Raw genomic sequence first — 27,498 nt, forward strand, 5'->3', positions numbered from 1 at the left:
ATTTCTGGGGCCAACTTTGCGCTTAAGAATAATTAATAATAATAATATAATAATTTCTTTTTAATTTTTCTATAACTCTCGAATAGTTTTCGTCCCACCCGTTCCGTTCCCAAAATCTCAATCCCGACTCCGGCACATTCTCAATTTATTACATAGATGTATATCGGTATATGTGTCTGCGTATATGCGTGCGTACGTATGCGTGTATTATATTTATAATATATATATATATATATATATATATATATATATATATATATATGTATATATATATATATATATATGTATGTATGTATATTTTTACTTCTTTTAAACAGCATTTTTGTTACTTTTTAACCATTACTTTCTCGATACTTTCATAAGTCTTGCATAAAAAACAAGGCAATTAGATTGAGTTCTTTTATCATTTTTATACTTAAATCTTAACGCGCCCGTACGCGAATATTTATATATACTTTGGTTGAATCACGTCGTGTGTATATATGCGTCCAAGTATATAGATGTTTATCTATTATATATATATATACTATATATATATATATATAATCGTAAAAGTCACGTCTTTTACTTTCAATCATTTTAATTTCTCTCTCTCACTCTCTCGTTTTCTCTCTTTTCCTTTCTCTCATCACGCAACCAATAAAGAAAGACTAAGCTCTTGGATAAGAATATCGACTCTGAATATTTTTTTCACATATCTCAGCACATTTTCTTTTACGCTGTCGCATACAAATAAATCGGATATAGATAAATATAGTTTATATATATATATATATATATATATATATGTGTATATATATATATATATATATTTATATGTATATCGTAAACGACGCTTTGAAACTGAGACGCCGCGTCTCTTTTCTTCTCTTTTTACATATTACACCCGGTAAAATCTACTCTATGTACTCGAACCTTAGAAAGGCCAATTTTATTTTATCGCCATGCGTGCGACTCGCATTCGGAATGCAATCGCATCGGCGTGGCGTGTAAATCTAGCAAAATTACCTAGTCTTTTTTGACTATTATTTGCAAACCGGTCTATACCCTCGGGCGATCGTTTTTAAAAAACCGTATCTCCCATGGGCCTCGTTCGAACGCCACATTACATATTTGACTATCGTTCGCACGGCGCTCGATCGACTTCTTGCTTACCGGTTTCCGTTTTCAACGCGAAACGAATTTCAGCCAATCGCAAAATTTCGGACGGTTTCTGGGCCGATTTGCCGGATCGAATCCGAGCTGGCGGTTATAATTCCGCGATTTTTTACTACCAAATGGCACGATAAACTTTCTTACGAGCGTCCCTTTTATGTCGCGCGCTCTTGCTTTTGGTCTAAGGACATCCGCACTCGTCCACCACCATCTTCGGCAGGTCTCGCTTGATGATATTCGAATCCGGGCCGTAGTAGATGAGCGACATGGGCGAGAATTTGAGCGGCGCACAGCACGGTTGCATGCCGGCCAGTCGGTCCATCTTCCGATACTCCTCGATTACGTGGGTGTAGTAATTGAGAAATGTATCCGGCGTTCTATGACCGGCCGCGCAGTCTCCTCTGCAGTAATTGGCGTAATATCTGTCAAGTAAAATCGGTGGTTAATAATGGTAAAAGCATATGTGTGCATTAGTTTGATAAATGTTTCAGATTTCTCAAGTTTCTTAAAAATATCTTAGCTCGAATGCATTTTGGAAATATCCTGCTTTATAAGAGCATGGCGTTACCGATAAAATTAATTATTGCTATTCGGCTTATTTACCCCTGAGGAGCAATGATCCAGTCATCCCATCCTAACTGAGAGAAGCTCACGTAGAACCGTTGCTTGCAACACTGGCCTTTTATTGCACCGCTGCATTCGATCGCCCGTCTTCTTACGCGTTTCACGGCCGCCGGATCTGTACGCACGACTAGAAACGGCCTGTCCGGATCGTGATCGCCTGAAAGGTGATATATATATTACTCAAATATAATATTATATCAATTTTACTGAATGTTTCTACACATACATTAAATAAAAGCAATAATAATAGAGAATTATAAATAATCGTAAAATTATTAATCAATCGGATCGCACTAAAATAATATTTTTCGATACGCTTTGATCGAATTGATCAACATGCCATCAGTTTCACAATTAACTCATCAATAACTAGTTAAAGTCTAACTAATTAAAATTGGTATTTTTATATTTTTTTTTTTGTTATATTAATTTTATATATAATATTATATTAAGATGTGTTTATTAAAGTTTGTTCTTTAATATATTAATAATTAAATAATAATTTTTAATAAAAAATTTACAGCTAATTTGCAAGATGATTTTCGCAGTCTCCTGTTACACAACGTATAGAGATGATTTAGAAGAACAAATCTAGCGCGACTTTTTTTCTGACATGAGATTTTTCGAGAATTACCTTTCGGATTTAAAGACGACTCGATCACGTGCGGCGAATACCCGTCGAAGGTCGATACGTGGACGTGCGAGCCGCACCCACTGCAATCGACGAGCAACGTCAGTTTATCCTTCGAGTAGTTCGTCGTATACCATCTGCTGACGACCTTCGTCACGTCGAATTTCTGCCAGCCGAGCTGGCCGACATTCACTACGAGAGATGTTACCATCTCCAGATGTTGACCAAGTTCCTGTAAGTTAAATCACTCATCTTAGTTGAAAGATTTATTATTCGAAGAATTTCGGAGGAATGATTTTTCACTACGAGTTAGAATTATGCTTCTCTTTTTTTTAATGTAAAAAATTTAAAAACAAATGTAATCGATAAAAGTTAATCAAATTTAGGAATAAAGAATTAAAAAAGAACACGATATTAAACTGTGTTAAAAATTTTTATAAAAAAATTATCGATTACAAGATAAATTACCTTGCCTCGGAGATGCGTCGTGTTACCGCAATGTACTCTAAAGACCCAGAGAGTGATGTTTCTTTGGTTGATTTGATTGTGACGATGATGCTGATAGTGATGAGCGTGTTTAAGCTCAACTCTCGCCCACAGGGTGGCCCTTTTGATTCTCAGAGGTTCCAATGCCGGTTCGCCACTCGACATCGGAAATTCCAGCAATGGCTGGCCGTTTAACGTGTGTCCTGAAACAGAATACACGTGTATCTTATTTTAAGAAAATTATATTAAATTAATGATTCAATTTAAATAATCTTTGATAATTTATTTGATTTTATTTTAGTCTGCTAATTCGAATTGATTGTTACAATTTTAAAGATGTCTCGTATTGTTGTACACATAGTAGCACAAAAGTAGAAGCTTCCTTAAAATATAAAAAAGTATAGTATTTATATTTTTAATACGTTGATAAATCGCCAAATCTTCTCTAAAATTTTGTTTCTTAAAAAGTGCACGCAAACAATTAGCATTTATGAAAAAAACCCTGAAAAAAGACAGTTGTGTACACAATTATTAATTTCTGATATGTTTGCGAAAAAAGTATCGCGTCCAAATGATCTAGATAGATTTTTTAAAATTTTATTCTTCTTTCGCTATCACTTACATGTAAGAAATTACAAGCCGAGCTTTAATCATGTACAGAATGTTCTAGAATGTTCTAGAATGCTGTAGAATCTCTAAATTTTAATAATAAATTTTGTAACAAATATGAATGTCGAACTTTCATTGTAAAAAATTACGTGGAGGATACCAGCAATTTAATGCAATTTTTATTATTTAGTATTATTAAGTATTTTGGCTACAGAAGCTATTAAACAGATCTGGATTATAAAAAGAATTAAAGCATCAAAAAATAAAATTAAAGTAAAAATTAAGAAATAAATAAATTATTTTTTAAATTTAACTCTTAGATTAAAATTACTTAAGAATTATTTAAGAAATAAACACTATCAAAAATTTTTGATGCAAACTACCTCGTAAAATCAACTGCAAGAAACGAAAAACTGAAAAAAAACATACATGGATATATATACAAACAATATGTATGTACATACACATAATATTAAATAATAAACGGCAATGGTCATATTTTGCTACTATTTTATAAAATATAATTTTTAAACGAATGAGTGAATTTAAATCAAATATTGCATAAATGTTTATTAGAGATGTTTTTGTTAAACACAAGTGTTTTATTAAATACATGTGAAAATTTTTATTTCGCTGATAATGTTTTTTCCTTATTTTTGTCAATAAGTGCTAAAAAACGTGATTGTTCATAAAGAATCAGTAACTAACTTTAAACTTAAAAATTTCCAAACCGTTATGAAAATTGTACTCAAGTTTTGCGTAGCTACTTAGAAGAAATAGTAAAACAATCTACGAAATTTTTCACTTCGCTTTTGTCAATGTGTCGAAACTGATTAATACATCCTTAAAAAGATATCTTGTAATTATATATCTTAAATTAATATTCTAAGGAAATAAAATTTACTTAAATTTTTAAATGGAATAATAATAATATTCAATCGCATCTATAATCGAAGACTTATCTTAGTAAAACCAAAGAAGAAATGTGACTTTAATTGTTTGTAATATAAAGAATTATTATACATATACATAATGCTTCAACATTTTAATTAAGAGAAAGTTTAGGTCTTAGAAAACTTTGCCCATAATGATCTCTGTGCTTTCCAATCATACTTTATATATATATATATATATATATATATATATATATATATATATATACACATACACACACATACATACATATGCGTATGTGCACATACGCTGCGTTCAACGCTCGTTCACTCGAAAGCACCTCTCCTTTCGTCTCTCTCTCTCTCTCTCTCTCTCTCTCTCTCTCTCTGTCTGTCTCTCCCTCCCTGTTTCACCGTCAAGAGGGTGTACGTGTGCACCTGCGCGCGTTTGTATGGTGCGCGTAGAGTGAAAGCAGGACGGCTTCATCCTTTAACGGTTTGGTGAGTCACGGACCGAGCGGGGTGGGTTGGGTTGGGGATAAGCACAGGGTGTCTGCCGCCCGTCTGCCTTTTGCCTTTCACCGCACACCCCTCCGTTGTAATCCGCCGCCGCCACCGCCGCCGTCGCCGCCGCCGCCGCCGCCGCCGCCGCCGCCGCCGCCAACCCTCCACCCACCCACCCACCTACAGCCCTCGTCACCGCAGTCAACTAGCCGCGCCGCTGCGCGCGATATAGCATCCAGTACGACGATATGTAATTATATCGCTGTTTCTACGTCTTTACGATAGCCGGCAACCAGGATGTAATGACACGTGATAGATTAGCGAAGAGTAGTGTTCTTCATATAGATTATTCTTTTGCCGTAATTATTTTTTTCCCCATTATATGCCGCATTATTCCTTACCATTATATTTTTCAGCACGTCTTTTCTAATTTGAAACTATTAAAAACGTGTACACGCATGTGTCTGCGCAATTTTTTCGCGGACTTTTCAGAGTAGATCATGGTTTTGTGTATATGTACAATTGTATATAAAAATATATACAATTGCGGAAACAGATTTGAAAATTAAATTGAAACAAAATGAAGCAAGTCTACGTCAAAAGTAAAAAGATGCAGATTATAAAAACCTAATTTGAATCATATTAGAGATAATAAAATAAAATATTAGAAAGATACGAGGAGGAAGAAAGAGGGGGAAGGAGAGTTTCTAATCGATTTTGCGAAATTCAAGGAGAGCGCAGTGAAACAATATCGATGATCGTAACATTCTTGTCCTTCGCGAAAGTACCACGCCCGAACGAAGTACACGATTCGATTCTCTTCCCTTATAGGATGGAATTGAGAGCGGAGATGTAGCGTGGCATATATGTCTGATATAAATCTTAATAATAGAAGATTGTCGCTAAAACAGCTCTATCGCTACGTTCGATAAATTATTGATTTTTAAAAATACTCGGAAAGAGAAAAAAATTGATTTGAAAAATTGACTTAAACAAATTAATCGCACATGTTCATGTGTCAGGTGTTTCTTATTAATTTTTTTCATATAATTGTCTTTTGTATCATTAAATTATTTAATTTAATTTAATTTGAGACTATACACACACACACACACACACTATGCATATCAATCTGATCAAAAACAAAAATATTGAATATAAATGCTATCACAAGTTTACAATTTTTTTCATATCCTTGCAATTTTAAAAACGCGTTATTAAATATTTACGTGTCAAATGTTAATATTTGCGATGTAATATTTGTTTCGCATTAATATTATATGAATTAAACGCGCGTCTAACTGAATAAAATCGTCTCGTGATGTAGTAAGAGAAGATCGAGGCGGATATGCGGATATAAAGGAAAAAGCATGATATATAAAACGCGGCTCCAGAATGCTCCATGTCCTTGGCACGTGATCGACAACAAGAGTACGGATTTTTAGTGGCGGAATACTTGTGGCACAATCGCGGCTCACGAGATGTCGAAATTACGCGTTGGCTTCTCATACTGGCAGCTCTCCTGTACACACAGGGTGTCCCGGACATCGCTCGTTCCCCTTTGATTGTAACAGATATCCGGAGGGAAATAACTATGCATTCCATTGTTAAAAAATTAAGGAGAGAAAAAAAAATTGGCACACTGTAAATTTCACGAGGACTAAATCTTATTTGAATTTATTGATAGTGTATTTTGTTAAAATTTTATTATCAATTAATTTTCCACCATGACTGGCCAAGTGTCACAAAAGTGTCTCATAAACGGCTTGTATTTTAACCCTGATCAGAAACATTTTCATTAAAAATTCACTACTTTATTCGATTTAATAATAGATAATTTATTGAAAATTTTCAAAGTTGGACAAGACTTTATGACACTTGGGCACTTACTCTGGTCCAAAGACCAGATTTTTATCAAAAAATCACTATATTGTTCGGTTTATAAATGATTTATTGAAAATTTCGGCAGGACTTATGGCACTTGGCCACTTACCTTTGGGTTCTCGACATCTTGAGATAATTCATTACATCTCGGCTCTTTGCTCCGAACAAAGAGTCTCATATCTTTGATTTTCCACACACTTTTCTCCTCTATCTTTGGGCCCTCTTTCTCTCTCTCTCTTTCTCTCTCTCTCTCTCTCTCTCTCTCTCTGTCTCTATCTCTATCTCTATCTCTGGGTCGCGTGTTCTACATTTTCGTAGTTCGATTTTCTAATGGCCTCGCTCGAGTTTCGAGTGCATCGTCTGTCGCACATTTCGAGGTCGGTACATCGGGTGGTACTTTTGCCCCCCGTGCGCCGCAATGCGACACCACCACGGAATCTGCGCCCCGTTCTCTCTTCTCTCGTCGCACAGGAACGATGAGACTTTTTTTATCCTACAATGAATATCATTTCGAGCGAGACGACACGATGCGTCGTCGACCCACTACGTGGTAGCTTTTTGTTATATATGCGTAACGTCGAGCGGTAGAAATATTGCACCTCCATAATGTATTTCATGTGAACTTTAGTTAAACGTCTCAAATTCATTTCAAAGAAGATTTGCTTTTCTAACAGATTAACGATGAAAATATTCTATGGCATTTTTCTTATCTCGCAAAAACATTTTACAATATTTTTTTATCACTACTTATATATGTAAATAGCATTGTTTTCAACAATTGCATCTATAAATGTAAAAATAAATTTGAGTCGAGATTTGGATTTTTAACACAGAAGTAAATTGATTCTTGCCACAACTCATTGCTAGCCATACTATAATGATATCAGAGAAATAAGATTGCGCGATAAAATGAGATTTGTCGAAAATTACAAGTGAATGAAGTTACGACTAGTGCGAGAGATGATACCAATCAAATGTAGTGTAGTTGTAACAGTGAGCAAATGCTATCGAGCGAGTCAGTCTATTAGCACGGCCAAGGTTCGAATGTTATAGGTCTCTTACATCGTGCCTATCATTCTCTTTGTTCAATGAACAAAATACGATTTTCCAACAAAGAGAGAGAAAGAGGGAGAGAAAAATACACTAGTAATATATTTTCTATAAAAAAAATATATAAACATATAGAATAGAATTGTAAAAGATATTAAATAGATATCAAAATTATTGTTTCAAACTAAGCTTTCTATCGTTTGACATCGAAAGATTACAATAATAATAAATTGCATGACGCGTATTAATTTAATCAATTATTCCGAAAACAAAATAAGTTCACAATTTTCGGGGATCAAGGCGGATTAATGGAACGCGTTGTAAAGGTGTCAAACTGCAATATGTATGAAAAGTACGCAGTCTCGCATGATGTTGCAATATGCACATCATTACGTAACGAAAACAAGAATATTTTGGAAATAGCGCGATTCCGGTATTGTTCTCGAAGCAGTTGGACTATCGAACGTCGGATCTCTAAATTGGAATGTTGGACTCGCGAATGTGCGATTCGAATGTTTGGCTTCGACAATGATTGGCAAGCTCCTCGTGACCTTGTGTCAGCCATCTGCCGCGAGATAACTCGCGTCGTCCTACTTTTGAAATCTTCCAGCAGCACTTTCTACCAAAGCCTCGATCGTTTTTAAGAACCCTCGATTCCGCATTCCGTAATTTAATAGAAAGCTTTTTCCTCGGAGGCTGTGCGAATGGCATGGTAAAAAAAAAGGTCAGGGCTTTTTCTGAATTTAAATCTTAGATATACGGCTCTAGATTCGTAGGTCCTAGATTCGTCCGAGACATTGATATATCGTCCCAACGTCCTTCCGCTTTATTCCTATCTCCAAGGGCGCATACAGAGAGACAATCCAAATCGTTTCTACTATTTAATATATGTATACATATATATAATTTTATAGAAATTTAAAACAATTGGATTAAATAATAATAAATTAAAAGATTCGAAAAATAAGATGAATTTTTAAATATAAAGAGCATACAAAAGACACAATGCATTTTAATTGCAATGTAATTCATATATTAAATAATTTTAGTACATACATCTATTGTATTTTATCTGTGATTTTTTCAAATGATTATTTACACGGATCATCATTTGTATTGTACAATACCTACATATTTTATAACTTATATTATACTTTAGCTACTCAACTGTATACATTAAGATATGCATATCTAAAAATTATTGAATGTCCCTTTTATCGTGATTTTGATTAGTTGGGAAACGATTTCTCGTTAATTTATCTTGAGTTAAAATATCATAGAAATTATCATTTTAATATTAAAATCCTTGTAAATATAAACTTTAAAGTCGGACAGAATCACAAAAAAGTTTTTAAAAACCAGATTAGATTTATCATCTCTACTTGGCGTGTTCTTCTGTTATGAAAAAAAGTATCATATTGAATATAAAAGAGCGAGAAAAAATTTTCGCCTGCGCCCTTGTCTATTTCGTATTCCTTACTTTGGTCGCGTAATCGGGGTTAGCGCGATCTCTCTTTCTCTCTCTCGATGGTGGAGAACTCGTAAATTTCGCACACGCGCATGTCAGTGAGACGAAGTAAGGTCTCTCCGTCGCCAAGTTGTCCATTTGAAACGCGTCGCAGTATAGGATACCGAGGAAAACGCGCGATGGCACCGAAAAAGATCGAGGAAACGTTGCGAAAGGATCAGACGGGGGTGGGGGATAGGGGAAAGAAAGGGGTGGCGGTCGGAAAACGACGATCGAGAAATCGAGGGAAGAGGGAAACGTTTGGGGAAAGAAAAAGGCGTTGTCGACGATGTCGACCTGATCGTACCGATCGAGTGGTAAAATTATTCCCCTGTCAAATATACACTTACGAGAAGGTGAATTAGTATAGTTTAATTACATTCTTAATTACTTGAAATTGAAATTAGATTGGATTACATTATGCTAACAATGAGATTAAATTTTTACTTGTACTTAAATCTAGTAAAAGTTAGCATTAAGTTATACTTGAAAAATAATAAAGAATCTTTAATAAATGCATAATATTATTGGAAGACTGGAAAAAAAATATTTAAAAAAGAAAAAAAAAGTTTATTATGAAATAAAATGTTTTATCTAATAAATATTAAATCTTATTATGATTTTCGAATTTCGATGATCAAACCTGGGGACTATAATATAATTAGTAGTCCTTGTAAAATTCCTAATTAATTAAAATTTCTGATGAGATAAAATTTTTCTTAAAGTTTTATCATTACCTTTCGCCTTGTTTCGCTATCTGGCTTCAATGTGACTCTCTCATAAGTTATAACATTTAATGGGTTATCAATAAGCTTTTAACAGTTCTGTTTTCTTTTTTTCACTTTATTTATGTTTCACAACTTTTAATATTAAAAAATATAGCATCCGCAACGCGTTAAAAATTAGCGATCCCTCTTACTGGGAGGCATTCAATAAAATATTACACAATAACAGCAAAGTTAAAAAATAAAGACTTTTCACCCCTTTCAACCATTGACTCTTGATCGAAAGCAATTTCTCATACGAAAATTCAGTTGCTATTTTGATACGATACATGTCGTAATATCAAGGGCGGTTTGTTTCCGCCGTTGACACGCGGGTGGATTCCCCGACGAAGCGTCGGAGACTATAATTCTTGCGGGAGAGAAATTGGGAAGAAAGGGCGGCAACGAAGACTATTTCAAGAATCCGACTGTAAGTCGGTAGCTCACATAGTTTGTCACTGACAACTTGCCGACGGACGAGATTTCGGGTCCGTCCTTGGAGCCGCGACAGTCGGAGAGATCGTCGGAGATAGGATGAGCCTTCGGAGGATAAACACAAAGCTCTCCCTGGGCTTCGAAGGCCGAGGAAATAGCGAGAGAAAGCAGCGATTTCTAGGACAATTCGTGGCCGTCTCGATGTATCGAGACGAGGAGACGTGAGGAGAGATCGCACATCCTGTCCTACGAATCGGCGTCGTTGCGAGGATCGCGGGCGGATGAATAAATGAAGAAGCACCGTTGAGCGAACCCTATTTCGCCGTTTCCCAAATGAGCCGATCCCGCAAAAACTGCTGAGGCAACTTAAAGCCAGACAGCGAAACGGAGGCGACGGCGCGGTGGCCGGAGATAACGACGAGGCTTCGAGAAGAATTTTCTTTTTCGTGAATTTTCATCACCCGGCGACCAGGAAGGACCTCGCAAGGGCAAATCGTGTACCATAGTCCCTCAGATTGCTTCTAGAGATACCAGTTCGAAAAAAATGTCAATAGCACAAAATGTTTGCCATACCATCTTTTACTTTCAGCTTCTTAAGCGAAAAATTCATCTGGAGTCGATTTTTCGCTTAAATTTTTCCAAAGATAGTAAATATTTTTACATTATAATTAAATTGATAAAGTTTAGAGAATTTTTTTATAAATTTATTAAATTTTAAAGAATCAATTATCAGTTACAATAATTTACTTAAAATTGAGTATCGCAAAATTTGTATAAGAGACAAAATATGTTACCATAAATCAATTGAATAAAGTTAAACGATGGATCCTTGAGTATTCATTACATTTCAACACACACACACACACACACGCAACCCATAGGCATCGAATAGTTCGATCGATCGCTCGATCGAACGGATGGTGAATCAATCACCGCAGCGGGCGGGAAACGAATTCGCGTGGACCAGCAAAGTGCATTAGACTAGATCAGTGCGGAAGGAAGTAGAAGTTTGGCTCGAGGTAGGAAAGACGCGCGGGGAAGGAGGGGGCGGAAGGTGGATTACAACTGTTACCAAGGACGAGAACGAACGAGACAAGAGAAGAGGATGTAACAGGAAGCGAGGGAATTGCGGGGCTGAGATTGATGAAGAGACGAAGAGAGTGCGATTTTTAAGCATCACTTGAATCGGAGTGCGCTTAAGGGCGGGTATAATTCCGCGGGAGAGTGAAGTCACGTGGAACGGAAGGAAGTTCTCGCAGTTAGGGCGCCGGATAGGAGAGTGATTATTAGAGCGGAAAGCCGGAAGTACGTGAGGTTTCACGATGAGTTTTCCTTATTTGGGTGATTCGACATATATAACATATACTGTTGAAGGGACTTTAGGTTCAAAATTTAAGTTAAGTTTTATTCTGTATACAACAAAATATATCATATCAATTATTATCTGCGTCGTACGCAGAACCAATAGCACGCGTATTGCTGATTCTCTAATTGATTACTGTCGCAAGCAGAGTAAAGCGGGAAACAGAGCTCGATCGAACTCTCGTAACGTCGGTGACAAAGAAAACACACGATACGCACAGCGTCGCTCGTTCGTCGATAAAATGTTTAAAATAATACCGCATTCGCACGAACCCAAATACTCGCGTACATATATACCCCTAGGTATTGTCAACAGATAAGAAATCCAACCTCAGAGCAGGCCCACAATGCGAATCTAATTACAGCGCGACATGTTACTGACGTGTTCCAGACATAGTACCACGTATACAAGCGCAATACCGACTCGTATTGTGTAGGGCTGAGGCGATTGACCGTAATACGACCAGTCAAATAAGAGGGTCAGATATAGCCAGTTAGTAACCCTGATCCAGATCTATCGCCACGTGGTCGCTCGCAACTATACGTACCCGCTGTTTAAAGCACGTGTGACGTATTAAACGCGCGTTCACGCGTATCCCGAATTTCGTCGACGATCACCATTGTCATTAATTAAATTGTCATCGATTGACCCGTTTAAAGCATTGATACCGCGAATCTCTGCAATTCTCCGTGAGATTAAAAAAAATCACGGTATCCTTTATCGGTCCTTTGGGTGTGGCCGGTTGCGGTTTGAGCTAGCATCGCGACCAAGCTGTCTGATCAGCACGCAAAAGAAGAGCGAGTGGAAACGATCAAACATGATCAGACATCCTAAAGTTTCAGGATTACGCGATATCGTTTCGTGTGATTTCGATTTTCTCAAACTTACACCCGCGCGCGAGCGCGAGATACAATTTGTCGACTTTCCTACATAAAACAAGCGTCAAGTAGAGTCACATGCAGATAGAGAGAGAGAGAGAGAGAGAGAGAGAGAGAGAGAGAGAGAGAGAGAGAGAGAGAGAGAGATTCCTTCGAGAATTACACAATGCTTGGGCGCGCCAATATCGCGCGTTTGCAAAGTTTCGCTACAAATCGGCCGATTTATTTACAATGGATAGTTTTGAGGATCAAGAACCGCAAGGAGAATCGGCACGCGAGAGAATAGAGGAGTTGAAGTGGAACGATGAGTTACGTTGCGCGTTACGTGAACAGGGTTGCGCGATTGTGCGCGCGGCTCCCGGCTCCCGGCTCCCAGTACTACATTAGACGAACGTGCACCGGAGAAATTAAAGACAACGCCAAGAAAAAGATACAACGGCGGATAGCACGCGAGGCAGCGGGGCGGAAGAAAGAGAGGGCGGGGGGAGGGAAAGGAGATGAACGCGTAGAGATAGATAGAGTCGCGGAGTCAGAGAGAGAGAGAGAGAGAGAGAAAAAGCGGCGGAGGGCGGAAGAAGAGAGATAAAGAGCGTAGAGACGGAAGGGAAACGTAAGGAGGAAACAAGAGGGAGGAAGAAAAGGGTAGGAAGAGAAGAAACGAGAGCGGTGACGAGAGGCAAGGGGCGGACAAGAGAATGTAGAAAGAAAAGGAAAGAGAAGCGAGAGGAAGTAACCTGCCCTTTTCTATCTTGAAGTGCAGAGTGTACTAGGATGAGGAGAGTCAAGAGGGAATAAAGGGGGTGTAGGAGATATACGAAGAGCGGCGCCCAGCTGGAGCCACGTGCATCGATCTGACTACAGGCGCCAGCCGTCCTATCCGTCGGCTCGTTCGTCCATGAGTTCGACCCTGCCCCACTCCAACTCATCCCGAACCGTTTCATCCCATCCTGAACCGTCAAACTCTCGGTTCTGATACTCCCTATAAAAGGAGAGAAAGAGACGAAACGAGAGAAAAAGCGAAAGAGAGACTAAAGAGAAAGCGGGAGAAAGAATGAAGGAAAGGAAAACCGAGGGATGGAAATAGAGAGAGAGAGAGAGAGAACGAAGAACAGGAGAAAAAAAAAAAAGGAAAAAGGATGAACAAAAAAAGGGATGAAAGGGAGAACGAAAAAAATGAAAGATGAAAGAGAGTAAGAGAGATGAAGGAGAAAGAAAAAAAAAGTAAAAAGAGAGAGAGAGAGAGAGAGAGAGAGAGAGAGAGATTCAAAATGATAGGAGGAAAGAAAAAGAAATGGAAAAAAGCGAGAGGATAAAGAGAAAGAGAGAGAGAGAGAGAGAGAGAGAGAGAGAGAGAGAGAAGATAACGCAAAAGGAAAAAGAAGAGAGAAAGAGAGAGGAAGAGACAGGATAGTGCATGTCGCTTCGCGGCATTGCGGGGGCGGGAGAATTTTAACCCCCGCGTCGGGTAGCGTCCGACTTTGTATTCTCCCACGGAATTCCCACAGGTTGAACGAACTCGATTCTATCGAATACGGGATGTACGCTTGGTCCTTCGTGGGAGGGAAATTGGCGAATTTCTCGAAAAGTCGTCACGCTAAATCGCACGTCATCGGCCATTGTGTGTGCGTGCGCGTGTGCCACCATAAATAATAAAGGGAAAAAAATTAACCCCCCCTTCCCCTCTTACCCCTGCCGACGTCGTTTACTGCCTATCGGGCTCCTCTCTCTCTCCTATCTCGATCGACTTTTTATAGCACAACTTTTATCGCGTCCTCTTTCACGATTTGGCAGGACGTTTTTATAGAATCGCGGCGTTGCGCGAAAATATACGCCCGCCTATACACGCGGCAATCTTTCCACAATCGTAAAAAAGGATAATGGAACCAAGTGCCGGCGCGTCGCGTCGTGTCGTGTTGCGAGAACAAACGTAAATGGAATCGATATCGTTCGTTTTCTCGTCATCTCGCTGTATCGGCTCCCGGCGACACCCCAAGGTCCGCGCGAGAGACGAGATCGTCTCCGTTCGGTATTAAGCTCTCACGGTGTGGCCTTGAATAAAGTATCCGCGTTAAAAGCTCGTAGATGGATTAGCGGCATTAAACTTTCCAGGATACTTGGAATGTAACCCAATCGGGCGCGTGCACCGCTCCTGAAGAACCAGGGCGATGTTTACGTCAACATTTTATCATTATGTATGAACGAGGGTGTATATAAACGATAGGTATATTACAGTCGGTACAATTATCGAATGCGCAATGAGCAAATTGAAAAGTGCAATATTCGCGTAGGAAAAACATTACTAACACGATAAAGATTAGTTTGAGAAATTTTTTTTCTAAAAACACTTTTATCCCCCTAAGTATAATAATAAAAATCAAAAAGGGCACAATAAACAAATATGATAATTAATAACAGTATCAGTAAAACGTATCTACAAATAGAAATAATAATAATAAATAAAAAAATAATAGAAATGTAATGTATGCGATAAATTTCATGAATATGTTAAATATGTAAAAGATACGGTCAAATATATTTGAAGAAGAAAAAGACGAGGGATGTGAGAGAGGATGTTATATACGATCGAACTGTATCAGACTTAATAAATAGCGCACGTCTCTGAATAGGTAGCGTCTAAAACATGCGCTGAATCGCGGATAGCTAAATAGGGGATGTTGTGTGCGCCGGTGACTGTTAAGAGCCGCGAGTTACGAGCCACGAATGCTCGAGCTTTCATAAAGTATTGTTGGAAAAGATCCGCGGCCAAGTCCTTTTAAAAGAGAACAACCGTCGAGCGCGCATAATGGCCAGCCTCTATGCGTGTGACACGGCTCTTTCTCTTTCCCTCTTTCTCCCTGGTCCACGGCATCTTATCCGGGCAATGACGAACGTCCTGAGAAATACTGCGTCAATTCGCCCATCGCGTCGCGCCGCGTCGCGACGCCTCGCGTCGCGTCGCGTCGCGTCGCGTCGTGTCGATCTGTCTTGCACCGCGTTCTCGTCGTCCATCGCATCGCGATGCGATTTGTTTGCGCTCGGGGATTGTGTCATTGTAATTCTATAATATCCATAAAGTGATCCGTTAGCTGTTTAAACTCTATGCAGCGAATAAATATTATATAATAATAAATGTACTATAGGGAAAATGCAATATAGTAAAGATGTCTTTATCGTCATTTGTATAATAGAATTACCTATATATATAATATATCTATAATATATACAATATCTTATTCACTATACACATATATAAATATATATATATATTTATACGCATGTTATTATTATTTATAATATTTGTAACAAATATAAATATAGGTACATGGTAGGATATATTTCAGAACCATAGAATATTTATTCGAACAAGGTGTACCTTAAAAGAATGAAATATTTATTTGTGTTTATATTATGTAAACTGTGTTATATAGATATAAAACTATTATGTAGTTATAGAAACAGTGATGCAAACAGTCACTACATTAATCATTAATCTGTCTATTTATTCTATAGTCTAGGTTTCTAATTTGGTCTAATTTAGTCAACAAGAAAACATGCAATACTACCACGTGACGAAAAATCGCTTTATCGTTATTAACCCTTGTATAGATTACACATTTCTTTCTTATTCTGTTCTTGGTCACATGTGGGTCACAATGTCTTGTCGCAGTTTTAACTGTTTCAAAGTGCTTGAACAACGTGCACAAAAATTTATATAACTCTTTGACATCTGTAGGAAATCATCATGTGCGATAAAAGTTAGAAAATAAATTTTAAACCGCGAGAGTTATTGATTAAAGTGGATTTCGGGATATTCTATTGTTAAAATATTGACGTAATTAAACTGACCAATATGTGACCTTTAAGAGTTAATAACAGGCGCCTTGTCTCGCATAATTTCTCAAGACGCCCGCGTATCTCATTAAACTCTATTGTCGCATGCATATCTCGTGCACATTGCAGACAATACATAGTCCAGACAGTTATTTGATGTTACTAAGTGTTATTGAGAGTTCGCAAGGAGTTAGCGAATCGAATCTTCTTAAGCGATTTATCATCCCTTTCAATGCGCAATCCACATTCGCGTATCATTAAAGTTGGCAGTCACGATCTTCGCTTGGCCGACCAGCAAATTGGTGACGAGATAAGAAAATATAATCGAGAGGTTTATACCCCCCGAAGAAAAGCTTAAGAAATAATTCAATTATTTATATGTTATCTTTTAGCATTATTTTCTAACAACAAAGTGCTTTTCATAATATCAATCTATATTTTTCTCCATTTCTCCTTTCCAACAACTTTTTGATCGAATGAAAGAAAGTTTGTCGATCGTGTTGCTCTATGTATATGCGTTTTTTCCAATTCAAAATTCTTGAGATTTACGACTGAACGCGTGCACGCTCAAGAGGAGGCGCGTAATTACGTACAATTAACCGGGGGGCGAATGCGGACCAAATGATCCTTGGCAGCGAGTCGCGCGGACAAGCGAGCGGTTTCGGCCGTCCGTCACCGGTCGCGACTGAGTAATACACTATACGCAATGCACCCTGTCAAAGATAATGGTTTCCTCTTGAGCATGAGAAACGCATGAGGTACAATAAACCGCCAAAATTACGACTGCTGGCTTACGGCACCGTTTGGTAATGGCGGTGGAATGGCCGCGTCTAAGGGGATAGAATTTGCGCGCGAGAGAGAACGCGAAAGAACTGAGGGAGAAAAAAAAAGAGAGAAAACAAGAGAGAGAGAAAGAGAAGGAGAAGGTAAACGAGCTTGTATATTGTCGCGATATCATCCTATATGTCGTTAAAAGATGTCGCGAACTATCGAGCGTCGAGCGTCTTCTCTTCCTCTCTCTCTTTCTCTCTCTCTCTCTCTCTCTCTCTATGTCGACTTGTATCTTGTCGCAAAATAGCTTTCCTCTTCCATCTAATTATACTATGATAATATCTGGAATGTATTGGGCTCGTATCTTCGATGTTTTCGCTGTCGATATTCGGCAACGAGGAGACGAATTCAAAAAAGAAAAAAGATCAGTCTCAAATATTCATCGTCTACAATTTTAACACAAATATCTTGCCCTGTCCCCCATAAAAATTCAAAGCTCGCCATCGACGATACTTCTGCCCTTCTAATTTTTTTCAACCGCTTTGCACTCTCTTCATCTCTCGTTATCCGTTATCCAACTCCCCTTCTGCTTTTCCTGCGATCGTCATCGTCGTCGTTCGGGATTTTCGCATCTTCGATAACGACGACGACGAAATGGTAACGCTGTTGGTGGCGTTGTTGAGTGAGACGCATAAATTCTTATGGTATCTTATGGTCCAAGTGCTTCGGAATGGCCACCCGCTAAAGGCGGGGGTGGCGAGAATATAAACGTTGTTTTTGTACAGAGCGTTACTCATGGGTTGTAAAGTTCTCATGATACTATTGCTGCTGTTGCTGTTGCTGCCACCGCCGTTGCTCACAGTTAAAACACCTCTTCACGCGTGTACTCGCTATCGAAGACTTACACAGCCATATGCTGACACTTGTATCGATTCTCGTGTATACGAGAGGTATCATGTTGTGCCGCATTTTTACTTCGAAAGGTGCGAATTATATTAATTGATTGACAAAGTTATTTCATATTTCAGGATATAAAAAAATGAATCTCTCACGAGATTATTAGAGATGTTTTGTATACTTATGTAAATAAATATTTCGAATATACTAAAATAACTTTCCTTCGCGTTCATATAATACCTTACTCTTAGAGAAGAAACACAATGTATGTAATTCTCTTATTTATTTTCCAATGTTATATTTCTAGATAATCGTTTTTCTTTTCTCGCAGATATCCACCCTTCGTAATTTGCAGTAACGCCTGAAAGGTTTCCATCGAAACAAGTTTCGGCGATGGGAATTTTTTCGGTAGCCTCTATCACGAAAACTTTCGATCGCCCGACGAAGTCCATTACGAGTTCTCGTACTGTCGATTGCATTCATACAATCTCCCGTTGCATTATCGTGAAAGGACGTTATTCCATCGCCTTTTTCTTTCCCTTTCGCGTCGGCTTGGCAAATTCAGATAACCGGATCGGCGAAAAGAATTAATTCGATTATGTCCGATAAATTATCCCATTGCATTCGATCGGTCGCTTATAGAATAGGAGAAGAGGATCGTCTCTCGTAACATCGATAAAAACCATATAAAAAATATTTAGTCACGGATGAAATACATAGAATACTTAATACTCGATCTATTTGCATAGTGTTGTTAATTTTTATAATTAGCAATATAACACAAAAATAATTATTATTGTTATAATAGAAATGCGCTTATAAGATACCAACCGAAATATATAAATTAATAATAAAATAAATAATAATAAAAGAAATATAAATTAGATAAAAAATATAAATGTAAATTATAAATATAAATTTATATAATAAACACATAAAAAGAATAAATTAAAATCTCATTATAATAATAATTCATTAATAATAATTGCAATCTTAGAGCATACTTATACTCTATTATGTCTCACATATAATATCTTATTTTATACGATTAGCCGAGAAAGAGAAAAATAAGAGTATGGAGCACAAACCTAGGTCAAACTGCTGGTCCTTACGACAGAAGGGATCCTCCGCATGGAGGGATTTTACTTCGTCATCATATACCTCATAAGAGTCATACCTCATAAGAGAGATTTAAGGGAGATTCACGTTGTTCAATCGATCAATGTTTGGCAAGCGAAAGCGTAATGGGACGATACGTGGAACAATGATCGTAAAATTGTTTTCGACGACAGTTTAACTCGCACGGTTATTATTAGAAAACTCGTTAACAGGCTGTACCGGCTCGCGTTATGTATCTTTTTACGGTGGTGCTAAAAGGGAAACTTTCCCATCAGGATCATTTCTTCACTCGATGGAAATATCGCCCATCCTGCAGAATCGCATAGTTAACAGATTATGATCTACCTGAGTTTGAGAATTTTTCCAATAGTTCTTTTAGTAATGTTTGCAATTGTTCCAAGCAAATTCATAAATGGAATGCGTTTTTTAATTAAAATTAAATTATTATTATTATACAAAAAAAATATATTATATTGCACATTATTTCCTCTACTTTTATTCGTGGTGCGTTAAAATGATTTATAACCCGGAAACAAATTTATAGAGGGGTGTAAAAAAATAGGTCTCGAAAGTTACACGAATACTGATTTATCTTCCGGTTCTCGCGTCGTGTTACAAAAAACATTGCAGATCTGACCCGGGAACAAGTGATGAAGGATGAGATTCAGTCTCGCGCGCAGCGATGTCCCTCAATTTGGATCCCTACTTCCGCAAGGACGATGGAAACGTGAAAAAAGCGAGCACATCGGCTTAGAAAATTGGCGATAACATGACAAATAATTATATCGTTTATCAACCGACTGTGTGCGATTGGGTCATATTGATTCAACCGAGCCCGGGAGGGACTGTGATATATCGGTACGCCTACAAAGAGTGGCAGTCGCATTGTTCCGCGGCATTTTTTTCGCGCGTTCCACGTAGACAAAAAAATGTGGAACACAAACTTTTCCCCGCTGTCACCCCCGCAACCCGCGTCCCTCCTGGCCGCCCGCGGTCGATGCAGTATGGTGTGGTGGTCGTTTATAGTTTCTTTAGTTTCTTCAAAAAGAATGACGTGTTCATCGGCTATGTATAGTGACACGGCGACATTAACGTTAAAGTATCACATATGGCGTATTGTGTGTGTGTGTGTGTGACAGGCCTCGGCGCGCGACGTGTCCGGAAAAATCAGCCATCGGGGAATCTTCGTACGAGGTCGAGATTTGGACGGACGGAGAACGCTTTCATGTTCCGAACATTCGTTCGCGCCACCTGCTGCCTCGGAGTTTTCGCGCCGGGGAATCGCGCGAAGAGAATCCGAGATATCGATATCGCGCGCGCGGGTCGAGAAAAGTTCGCGACTCTCCGCCGACACGGCTCGTGAATCGATCGCGAGCGAGTTCGAGCCGTAATACCGCGCTAAAATGTAATTAAGCCGAATTTCCGTCGTCCGTATAATCGTTACTACCGACTCCTTTATTAACATAATGTCCTTCCCATAATCTATCGAAACGAAAAAGGGATTTCTTGGCTTCTTTAAATTAAAAAAAAAAAAAAAATTATAAAAACAAAAAAAGCACATTTCTATTTTCGAGGATTATTATCTTGAAAATACCTTTGCATCTATATATTTTGGTTTTTAGGATCCTATATATTTGCGATAATTTTTAAAATGTTTTTATTTTTCGGTTATTTTTGGATATTTCTATTTCTAAAGAATTTTACTGTTCGAGGAGATCGATCTTTATCTTATATGCGAATTAATTTCGTGGAGATCTGTATTTTTAGATAGAAAACTGGTCTAAAATTATGCGTCTCGCGATATTACGCGATTGTTCCGTAAGAGCGAAACAAGATGACACGCAATGTCGAAATTCGCAAGGGCTCGTTAATTTAATGGTGACGAAGGTGCAAAACGCCAGCTACGCCGCGCGGCAACGAGTCGAGGTAACATTACCGTTTCTACCTTGGGGTTCTATTACCCTTATTGTTAAACTTAGAGTCACTATGAACTACGAAGTGAACTATAGACCGCTTCTGTGTTGTCGCAACACTCGCGACCACTGCGGCGGGCCACGTGGCTGCAGGTGTGTGGCCCCGCGGGAACGCGTGCTTGTCAAAGCGACTCGTCGACGAACAGATGCCATTCTGTCTTTCGACAATCTCGCATGCAAATTTTGTTAGCCGGCAATTACATCCCGGAGAATCTACCTCTTATCGCGTCGTCTTTTTTCCACCCACGAAAAGTTCCATCAATCTGGATCCGGAAGAAGATCCGACCGCGATTTTCCGCAATTATATACACGAATCGTCGTGGACGCGACTCGACCCCGCGCGAACTAGGCGAAACTACGGAAGCGAAACTAAAATGATGTTATAGTGAATAAAATATCAGAATCATGATAGAAAATTTACAAGCCACTGACGAGCCACTTGAAATTTTGCGATGAATCAGCTTTGGGTTTACTGTCTGTAAATGTTTCTTATTTGGTTTGTGATAATTTTATCCTGAACACAAGTTGGTTGCAAAGACAAAAATATTCTTATATGAAGCAACTATTGTCTAATTAACGTCATTGCACTCGTAAATTATAAATATTTGTACAAATGAATAACTTTTATATAAGAATAATAAACACATATTTGTTACGGATTATACTAAAACAGGAATTGCAATAAAACATACCCCCTACGTGTCGTTATACCGAAGAAGTAATGCAATACACGCGGATAGATTAACCCCGAAGTCGCGGTTGTATACACCGTAGTTATTACATTGTATTTGTGTGTATCGAGCATACTGTATGTATTGAACATGCGACGTGTTGTTTGGCGTTTCGTGGAAATCGTCCTGTTATCGGAAACCAAGCTTATTGCAACTGCTATTTCAATTCCATTCGCGTACTTGTTATTTAAAATACAGGGTGACACGTTCATTCTATTTCCCAAAGTATAATAGCAGAATGAAATAAATAATTATGTTTTTCCCAAGGTCGAATAAAATTTGATATATTATAAGTAAATTATAAAATATATTATAAATGAAAAAATATATTTTGTTTAGTTATTTACGATTTAAAAAAAGTAGCTTTAAAAAAATTAATATTTATAAGATTTTTCCAGAAAGACAAAATTTATCCCAAATTCCAAAATATAATATTAATATAAATATAATACTTCTCGAGAATTATATAAATAAGGGAGTTTGAAATATTCTTTTACCGATGATTCGACTAAACTACATACATGCAAGCAATAAACGAACATGATTTTATTAACAGTATTATAATAATGCCTCTTAAAAAATATTCATGATTAAATTACTCGTCTCTTCTCGCGATGCGAGAATCATAAAGAACCGCAACGAGCATCTATCATGTTATCATAAATGAAAGACTAAATGCGAGCCGGTATAATCCTTAGCAAAGTTATATTCGAAGGAGAGGAAGGGATGATCGTTATAAATATGATCGATAAATAGACGATAGAACGAACGGTCGCGTTATTTTTCGGTCCATACCGATATGCGATCGCTCAAGCGATCTTTATTAAAGTGTATCGAGAGACGATCCGGCAGAGAAGTTTCGGAAAAACTTTCATCGAGTGACTGGGTCATCCAATCAGACATGGGATCAGTAAGTTCGCCTCGCGCGATTTGGCATCGAACGAATTCAACTTAATTCAGTAGTTCTATCCGGCTATATTAAATAAAGGCATAAGAAGAGAAACGCGAGCAGTTGCGATAATGAACTGCCGTTGGTCTTCGATTTTTATAATTCGCGTGCGCGCTCATCAAATTATACTGCCGATTGTTCGTCGAGTCGAGTTTCATAATGAGTCTTCTGGCCTTTTTATCACTCTGTTTTGCGATATTTCGAAAGCAGTATAAATGCAATTTTCAAGTGAAGAATATCTCGGATCTCACTATTACAAGAGACGCTGATACAATATAATACGATTAATTAATAATAATAATAATAATAATAATAATAATAATAATAATGACATGACATATACGTATATATGACTGCTGATGTATAATTCGAATAGCTATGTCTGTATACACGTTCGAGGAACGTCCTTTTATCCGTACGATAATTTTCTTGCACATCGTAGGCGGAATATTTTGATTGAAGGAAAAAATCTACGACACTTATCGAGCAAAGTTGACAAAGTTGTAAACTCCGGGGTTGCGACTTACGTTTCTGTTTCGCAGGGATCTTTGCAACTTTTTCAAGGATTCTGCTGCCTCGGAACACCGACACCTTATACCGGCGATGTATTAGAATGTTTTCTTGGAAGTGAGCTTTACACATTAAAATCGTTGCATTGGAAATCACACGCGTGCGGCAAGGGCATTCGCGTTCTTTAGATCTCGATTGTTCGATATTGACCGCGACGTCGCGCAGGAACGTCCGCGACATTTCTCACGGATTTTCCTCGTGAGAATTCCTGTATTTTGTGTCGAGGATATACAGAGGAGAAAGTTTGAAATATCTTAGATATGCGAAACCGATATGTAATATAACTAGTTTAATTTTCTACTTGCTATAGATGTTGCAAAAGATGTATCTTATGCCTATCGTGACGTCATTGCATTGTCACAGACGTAGAAATTGATATTCGTGTATTTATACAACGCCGGTAAATGTGAATATAATAAATTATATAGCAAAAATTTTTTAATTTTTAACAGTCTTATAATTTCTAATAATTACATAATTGACCAATTTTTAAATACGCATACATAAATACAAAGTTAAAATTATGTGTGTTGATTATTAAACATTTTAAATTAATATATAATTTATTATCCAAAAATTGTTTAGATTTTTACCACGTCTCATATTGTTACCTTCTTTCATAAATATTACGGGGTTTTTAAAATCATAAGCATTTCTATTGATATATAAATTTAAAGATTTCTTTTCCTACTCAAGTTAGCTCTCGGTGTATTTAATGAGAAAATCGAATATCTAACAGTCACATGTACATAGTCACGTGTTACGCATTATTTATATGATAATATACTTATCATCGCGCGAGTATCTCTTGATATCGCTCTATAAAGAAGTTTAAACTTTTAAAGTACAATTTCGCGAAGAAAAATTTACGCGAATTATCGCGGAACAAGAGAGAAAATGTTGAGAAAATCCGTAGGAAAAAAAAAACACTAGAATAAACTCACCGGGCTCGGCAAAAGTGATAATCTCCGAAGTCCTAGCGTAGAAATCGTCGAGCTCCTCCTGGACGTTGTCGTAGCCCTGATAAGACCTCGCGGTGGTCCTGGCGTTACCCTCGGTGGTAGTGGTCTCTTGATCGAGATTCCTATATGAATACTCGTCGCCGCCGTAGAGGAACTCGCCCGGGTACTCACTCTCGTAGTCGACCCTCGACCGGTCGGAGAAATTGGGCGGCGTTTGCGCCTCCGCCCGGTAAAGGGTCTCCAGGGCCAGGTGCCGGGGCACGGTGGCCAACGTCCTGTTAACGTCCGGGCGAGCCCTCAAACCGAGCTTCTGCAGGATCTGATGCTTGATCGCCTCCAGCCTGAGATCGTCCGGACTGGGCGCGGCGGTGTCCTTGAAGAGGCCGCTTTTCGCCGGACCGTCGTGATGCACGTGGTGATGATGATGATGATGATGATGTTGCTGCTGCTGCGGCTGCTGATGCGGACAACCCGGACAGGTCTGATAGTGGCCGCTGAGGCGCGGCTGTACCGCCGGCAGGACCAGACAACAAAGGGCCAGTCCTATGAGCAACAAATTGGACGGGAGAAAGGGCGGGACTCCGCCGTAGACGGTGCGCGTCGGACCCAGACAGTGGAGCGGCGGGGACTCGCCACGTTGGACCACCACGTCGGGCCCGGCGTCTTGCCGCCTGCGTAAGAACCGGCGCGTCGCCGTCGTCCGATCGACGCTCTCGCTCGAGGTCGTCGACGATCGGCGTGTTCGGGCGCGCGCGCGAACGCGAGCGCGGGCGCGAGCGTGTGCACGAATGCGGGCGCGGACACGGGCGCGAGCACGAATACGGATGCCAGATCGGGACGGCTGTTGCAGCACTCGGTTGTGACTCGGTGTGGATTCGGAGGGCTGCTGTTGCTGTTGCCGTTGCCGTTGCTGTTGCTGTTGGTGCTGCTTCCAAGAATTCCTATCGTTTCGGCCTTCGTTCGAGGTGCCGGCGCGTTCCGTACTATACGGCACCTGGTGCATCTCGACGGCGAGTCACCTCGTTCGCCTCCACCACCTCCGCCTCCTCCTTCTCTTGCTACGATGCTCCTTTCTTTCTTCCTTCTGTTTCCGAACCGATACCGGTGTCCCAGGCGTTGTTTCTTGGATATCGTCAGATTCCTCGTCGACGACGTCAACGACGTTAACGTCGCATCCGACACCGAAGAGCGGGAAATCTCTCGCGATGACGAACCTCTTCGGATTATCGTTAACAGGCGTACCGTTTCTCGGCTGCGACCGTCTATGCCGGTTTGGCAGTGGTGCCGGGGGATTGCAGGGACCACGATGACGACGACGACGACGGTCACTGGAAAGAACGAGACGTTGCGAGATAGAATAACTCGACGACTCGACGTAGGGGATGACGGCGCGTAGCGGTGACGACGACGACGGTGATGATGACGACAGAGAAGACAGGGAGAAGGCATCCTCGCCTAAACCCCCCATCACCAACTACCGGTTGCCGGCACCTCAGGATCAATCTCACCCGAGCGATGGATCGCCGTAACCGACCGGTGCACGCCGCTCCTAGTTTCGGCCATTCGCGCTTGCTTTGCTTCCGCGTTCTCACGTTCACCCATAAACGCGTTTCTTCCACGTACTTGCATATGTTAATCTCGCGTCTTCTTCTTCTTCTTCTTCTTCTTCTTCTCTTCTTCTCTTTCTTCTTCTTTTTCTTCTTCTTCTTCTTCTTCGTATACGTTTCTCTTTCCGTCAGACTCCTCGTTGAACACCGTCCTTGAGCCGACCTTCCGTTCGTTCGCGCGAGCTAATCCGAACGGGTCGTTGAACTTGACTGTGTGTGCACGCTTCACTTCACTACTCTAACCCCTTTTCTTCTCCCCCTCTCTCTCTCTCTCTCTCTCTCTCTCGCTCTCTCTATCTTTCTCTCTCTCTCTTTCTCTTTTTATCTCACTCCTTCTCTCTTTCTCGTTCTTTCTTCCTCCCTGTCACGCCGGCTCCTCGGAACGAACGAAGCGGCGACGTCGCTCACTATCGACTAGGGTCTTCTCGACTTTCTCGGGCACTTCCTATGTATACCTAACTCTTCACTACGGCTAAGATCCCCGGAATAATAATGCACCATTTAAAAGTCTGGCGCCACTCCGTGTGTGCCGATGCTGAGACCCGTGAGAGGTGACCCACGGCGCGCTACGAAAGTGCGGTCCTCCGTGTTCTCACCTCCGGACGAGGTGCTTGGCGGAAGTCCACCCCTGTCGCGTGCTTGTAAAATCCTGCGATTCGCCGGTTAGCAGGACTCGCCGTCGTCGTGTCTGTCTGCCGCATGCGGCAAATGTTGCGGGCGGTCCGTCCTGACCCGCGCGAGCGACTCGCGCGAACCTGTCACCGCGCACCCCGTCACCGACGACGAGCACCGTAACGTGGCCGATGCTAATCGCATCCTTCTTCGCGCGACAACAACGATCCCACGTAGGAGAGAACCGCGTCGTAATTCCACGTACACGTTTAGATCTCGCAGCCTCGTCCCGATTCCTCCCGGCTTCCTCCTCGACGCGCTCTCCTCCGCTCTTCTCTCACCTCCTCTCTCGTTCCCGCTTAACCTTATTATCTCGATCCTGTTTGTTGGCTGTCTCTCTGTTACGCGACAACGGCAACGAGTTGGCCGATGTCATCCGCGGTGAACTCCGAGAGCGCGTTCGAGGGACCCTCTTCTAACGACCGAAGCACGCTTGTCGGAGGCGCGCCGGACACTGAGGGGCAACCACCACCACTACCACTACCACTACCGATACCGGCACCACCACCGCCGTACCATTACCAGCGGCTGTGAGCCGGCAGCAGCAACAGCAGCAGAGCAGTAGCAGCAGCCAGCAGCAGCACCAACACCACCATCAACCAACCAACCAACCAACCAACCAACCAACCACCC

At 39.9% G+C, this 27,498-nt stretch overlaps 1 protein-coding gene across 1 annotated transcript; it reads right to left on the bottom strand.

Annotated features, from left to right (window-relative positions):
• Nucleotides 1–317: 317 nt before the first annotated feature.
• On the bottom strand, nucleotides 318–27,447 carry Actbeta (inhibin subunit beta). Its single transcript, XM_072892421.1, has 5 exons — nucleotides 24,569–27,447; nucleotides 2,879–3,099; nucleotides 2,414–2,642; nucleotides 1,759–1,936; nucleotides 318–1,577 (listed from the first exon to the last, which is right to left on the bottom strand). Exons 1-5 carry the CDS (start codon nucleotides 25,587–25,589, stop codon nucleotides 1,337–1,339), a joined length of 1,890 nt encoding a protein of 629 aa, XP_072748522.1. The 5' UTR covers nucleotides 25,590–27,447; the 3' UTR covers nucleotides 318–1,336.
• Between the last annotated feature and the right edge of the window lie 51 nt (nucleotides 27,448–27,498).

This window comes from Anoplolepis gracilipes, chromosome 5 (genome assembly GCF_047496725.1).
Source record: "Anoplolepis gracilipes chromosome 5, ASM4749672v1, whole genome shotgun sequence".
NCBI lineage: Eukaryota > Metazoa > Arthropoda > Insecta > Hymenoptera > Formicidae > Anoplolepis > Anoplolepis gracilipes.

Bases quoted from the DNA above. Each gene is read 5' to 3' on its own strand.
- Actbeta (XM_072892421.1), bottom strand. From the start codon at position 25,589: ATGCACCAGGTGCCGTATAGTACGGAACGCGCCGGCACCTCGAACGAA. The intron at 3,100-24,568 runs GTGAGTTTATTC...ATTCTGTTTCAG, and splicing joins TATCACTTTTGCCGAGCCCG to GACACACGTTAAACGGCCAG. The intron at 2,643-2,878 runs GTAATTTATCTT...TTTAACTTACAG, and splicing joins CGACGCATCTCCGAGGCAAG to GAACTTGGTCAACATCTGGA.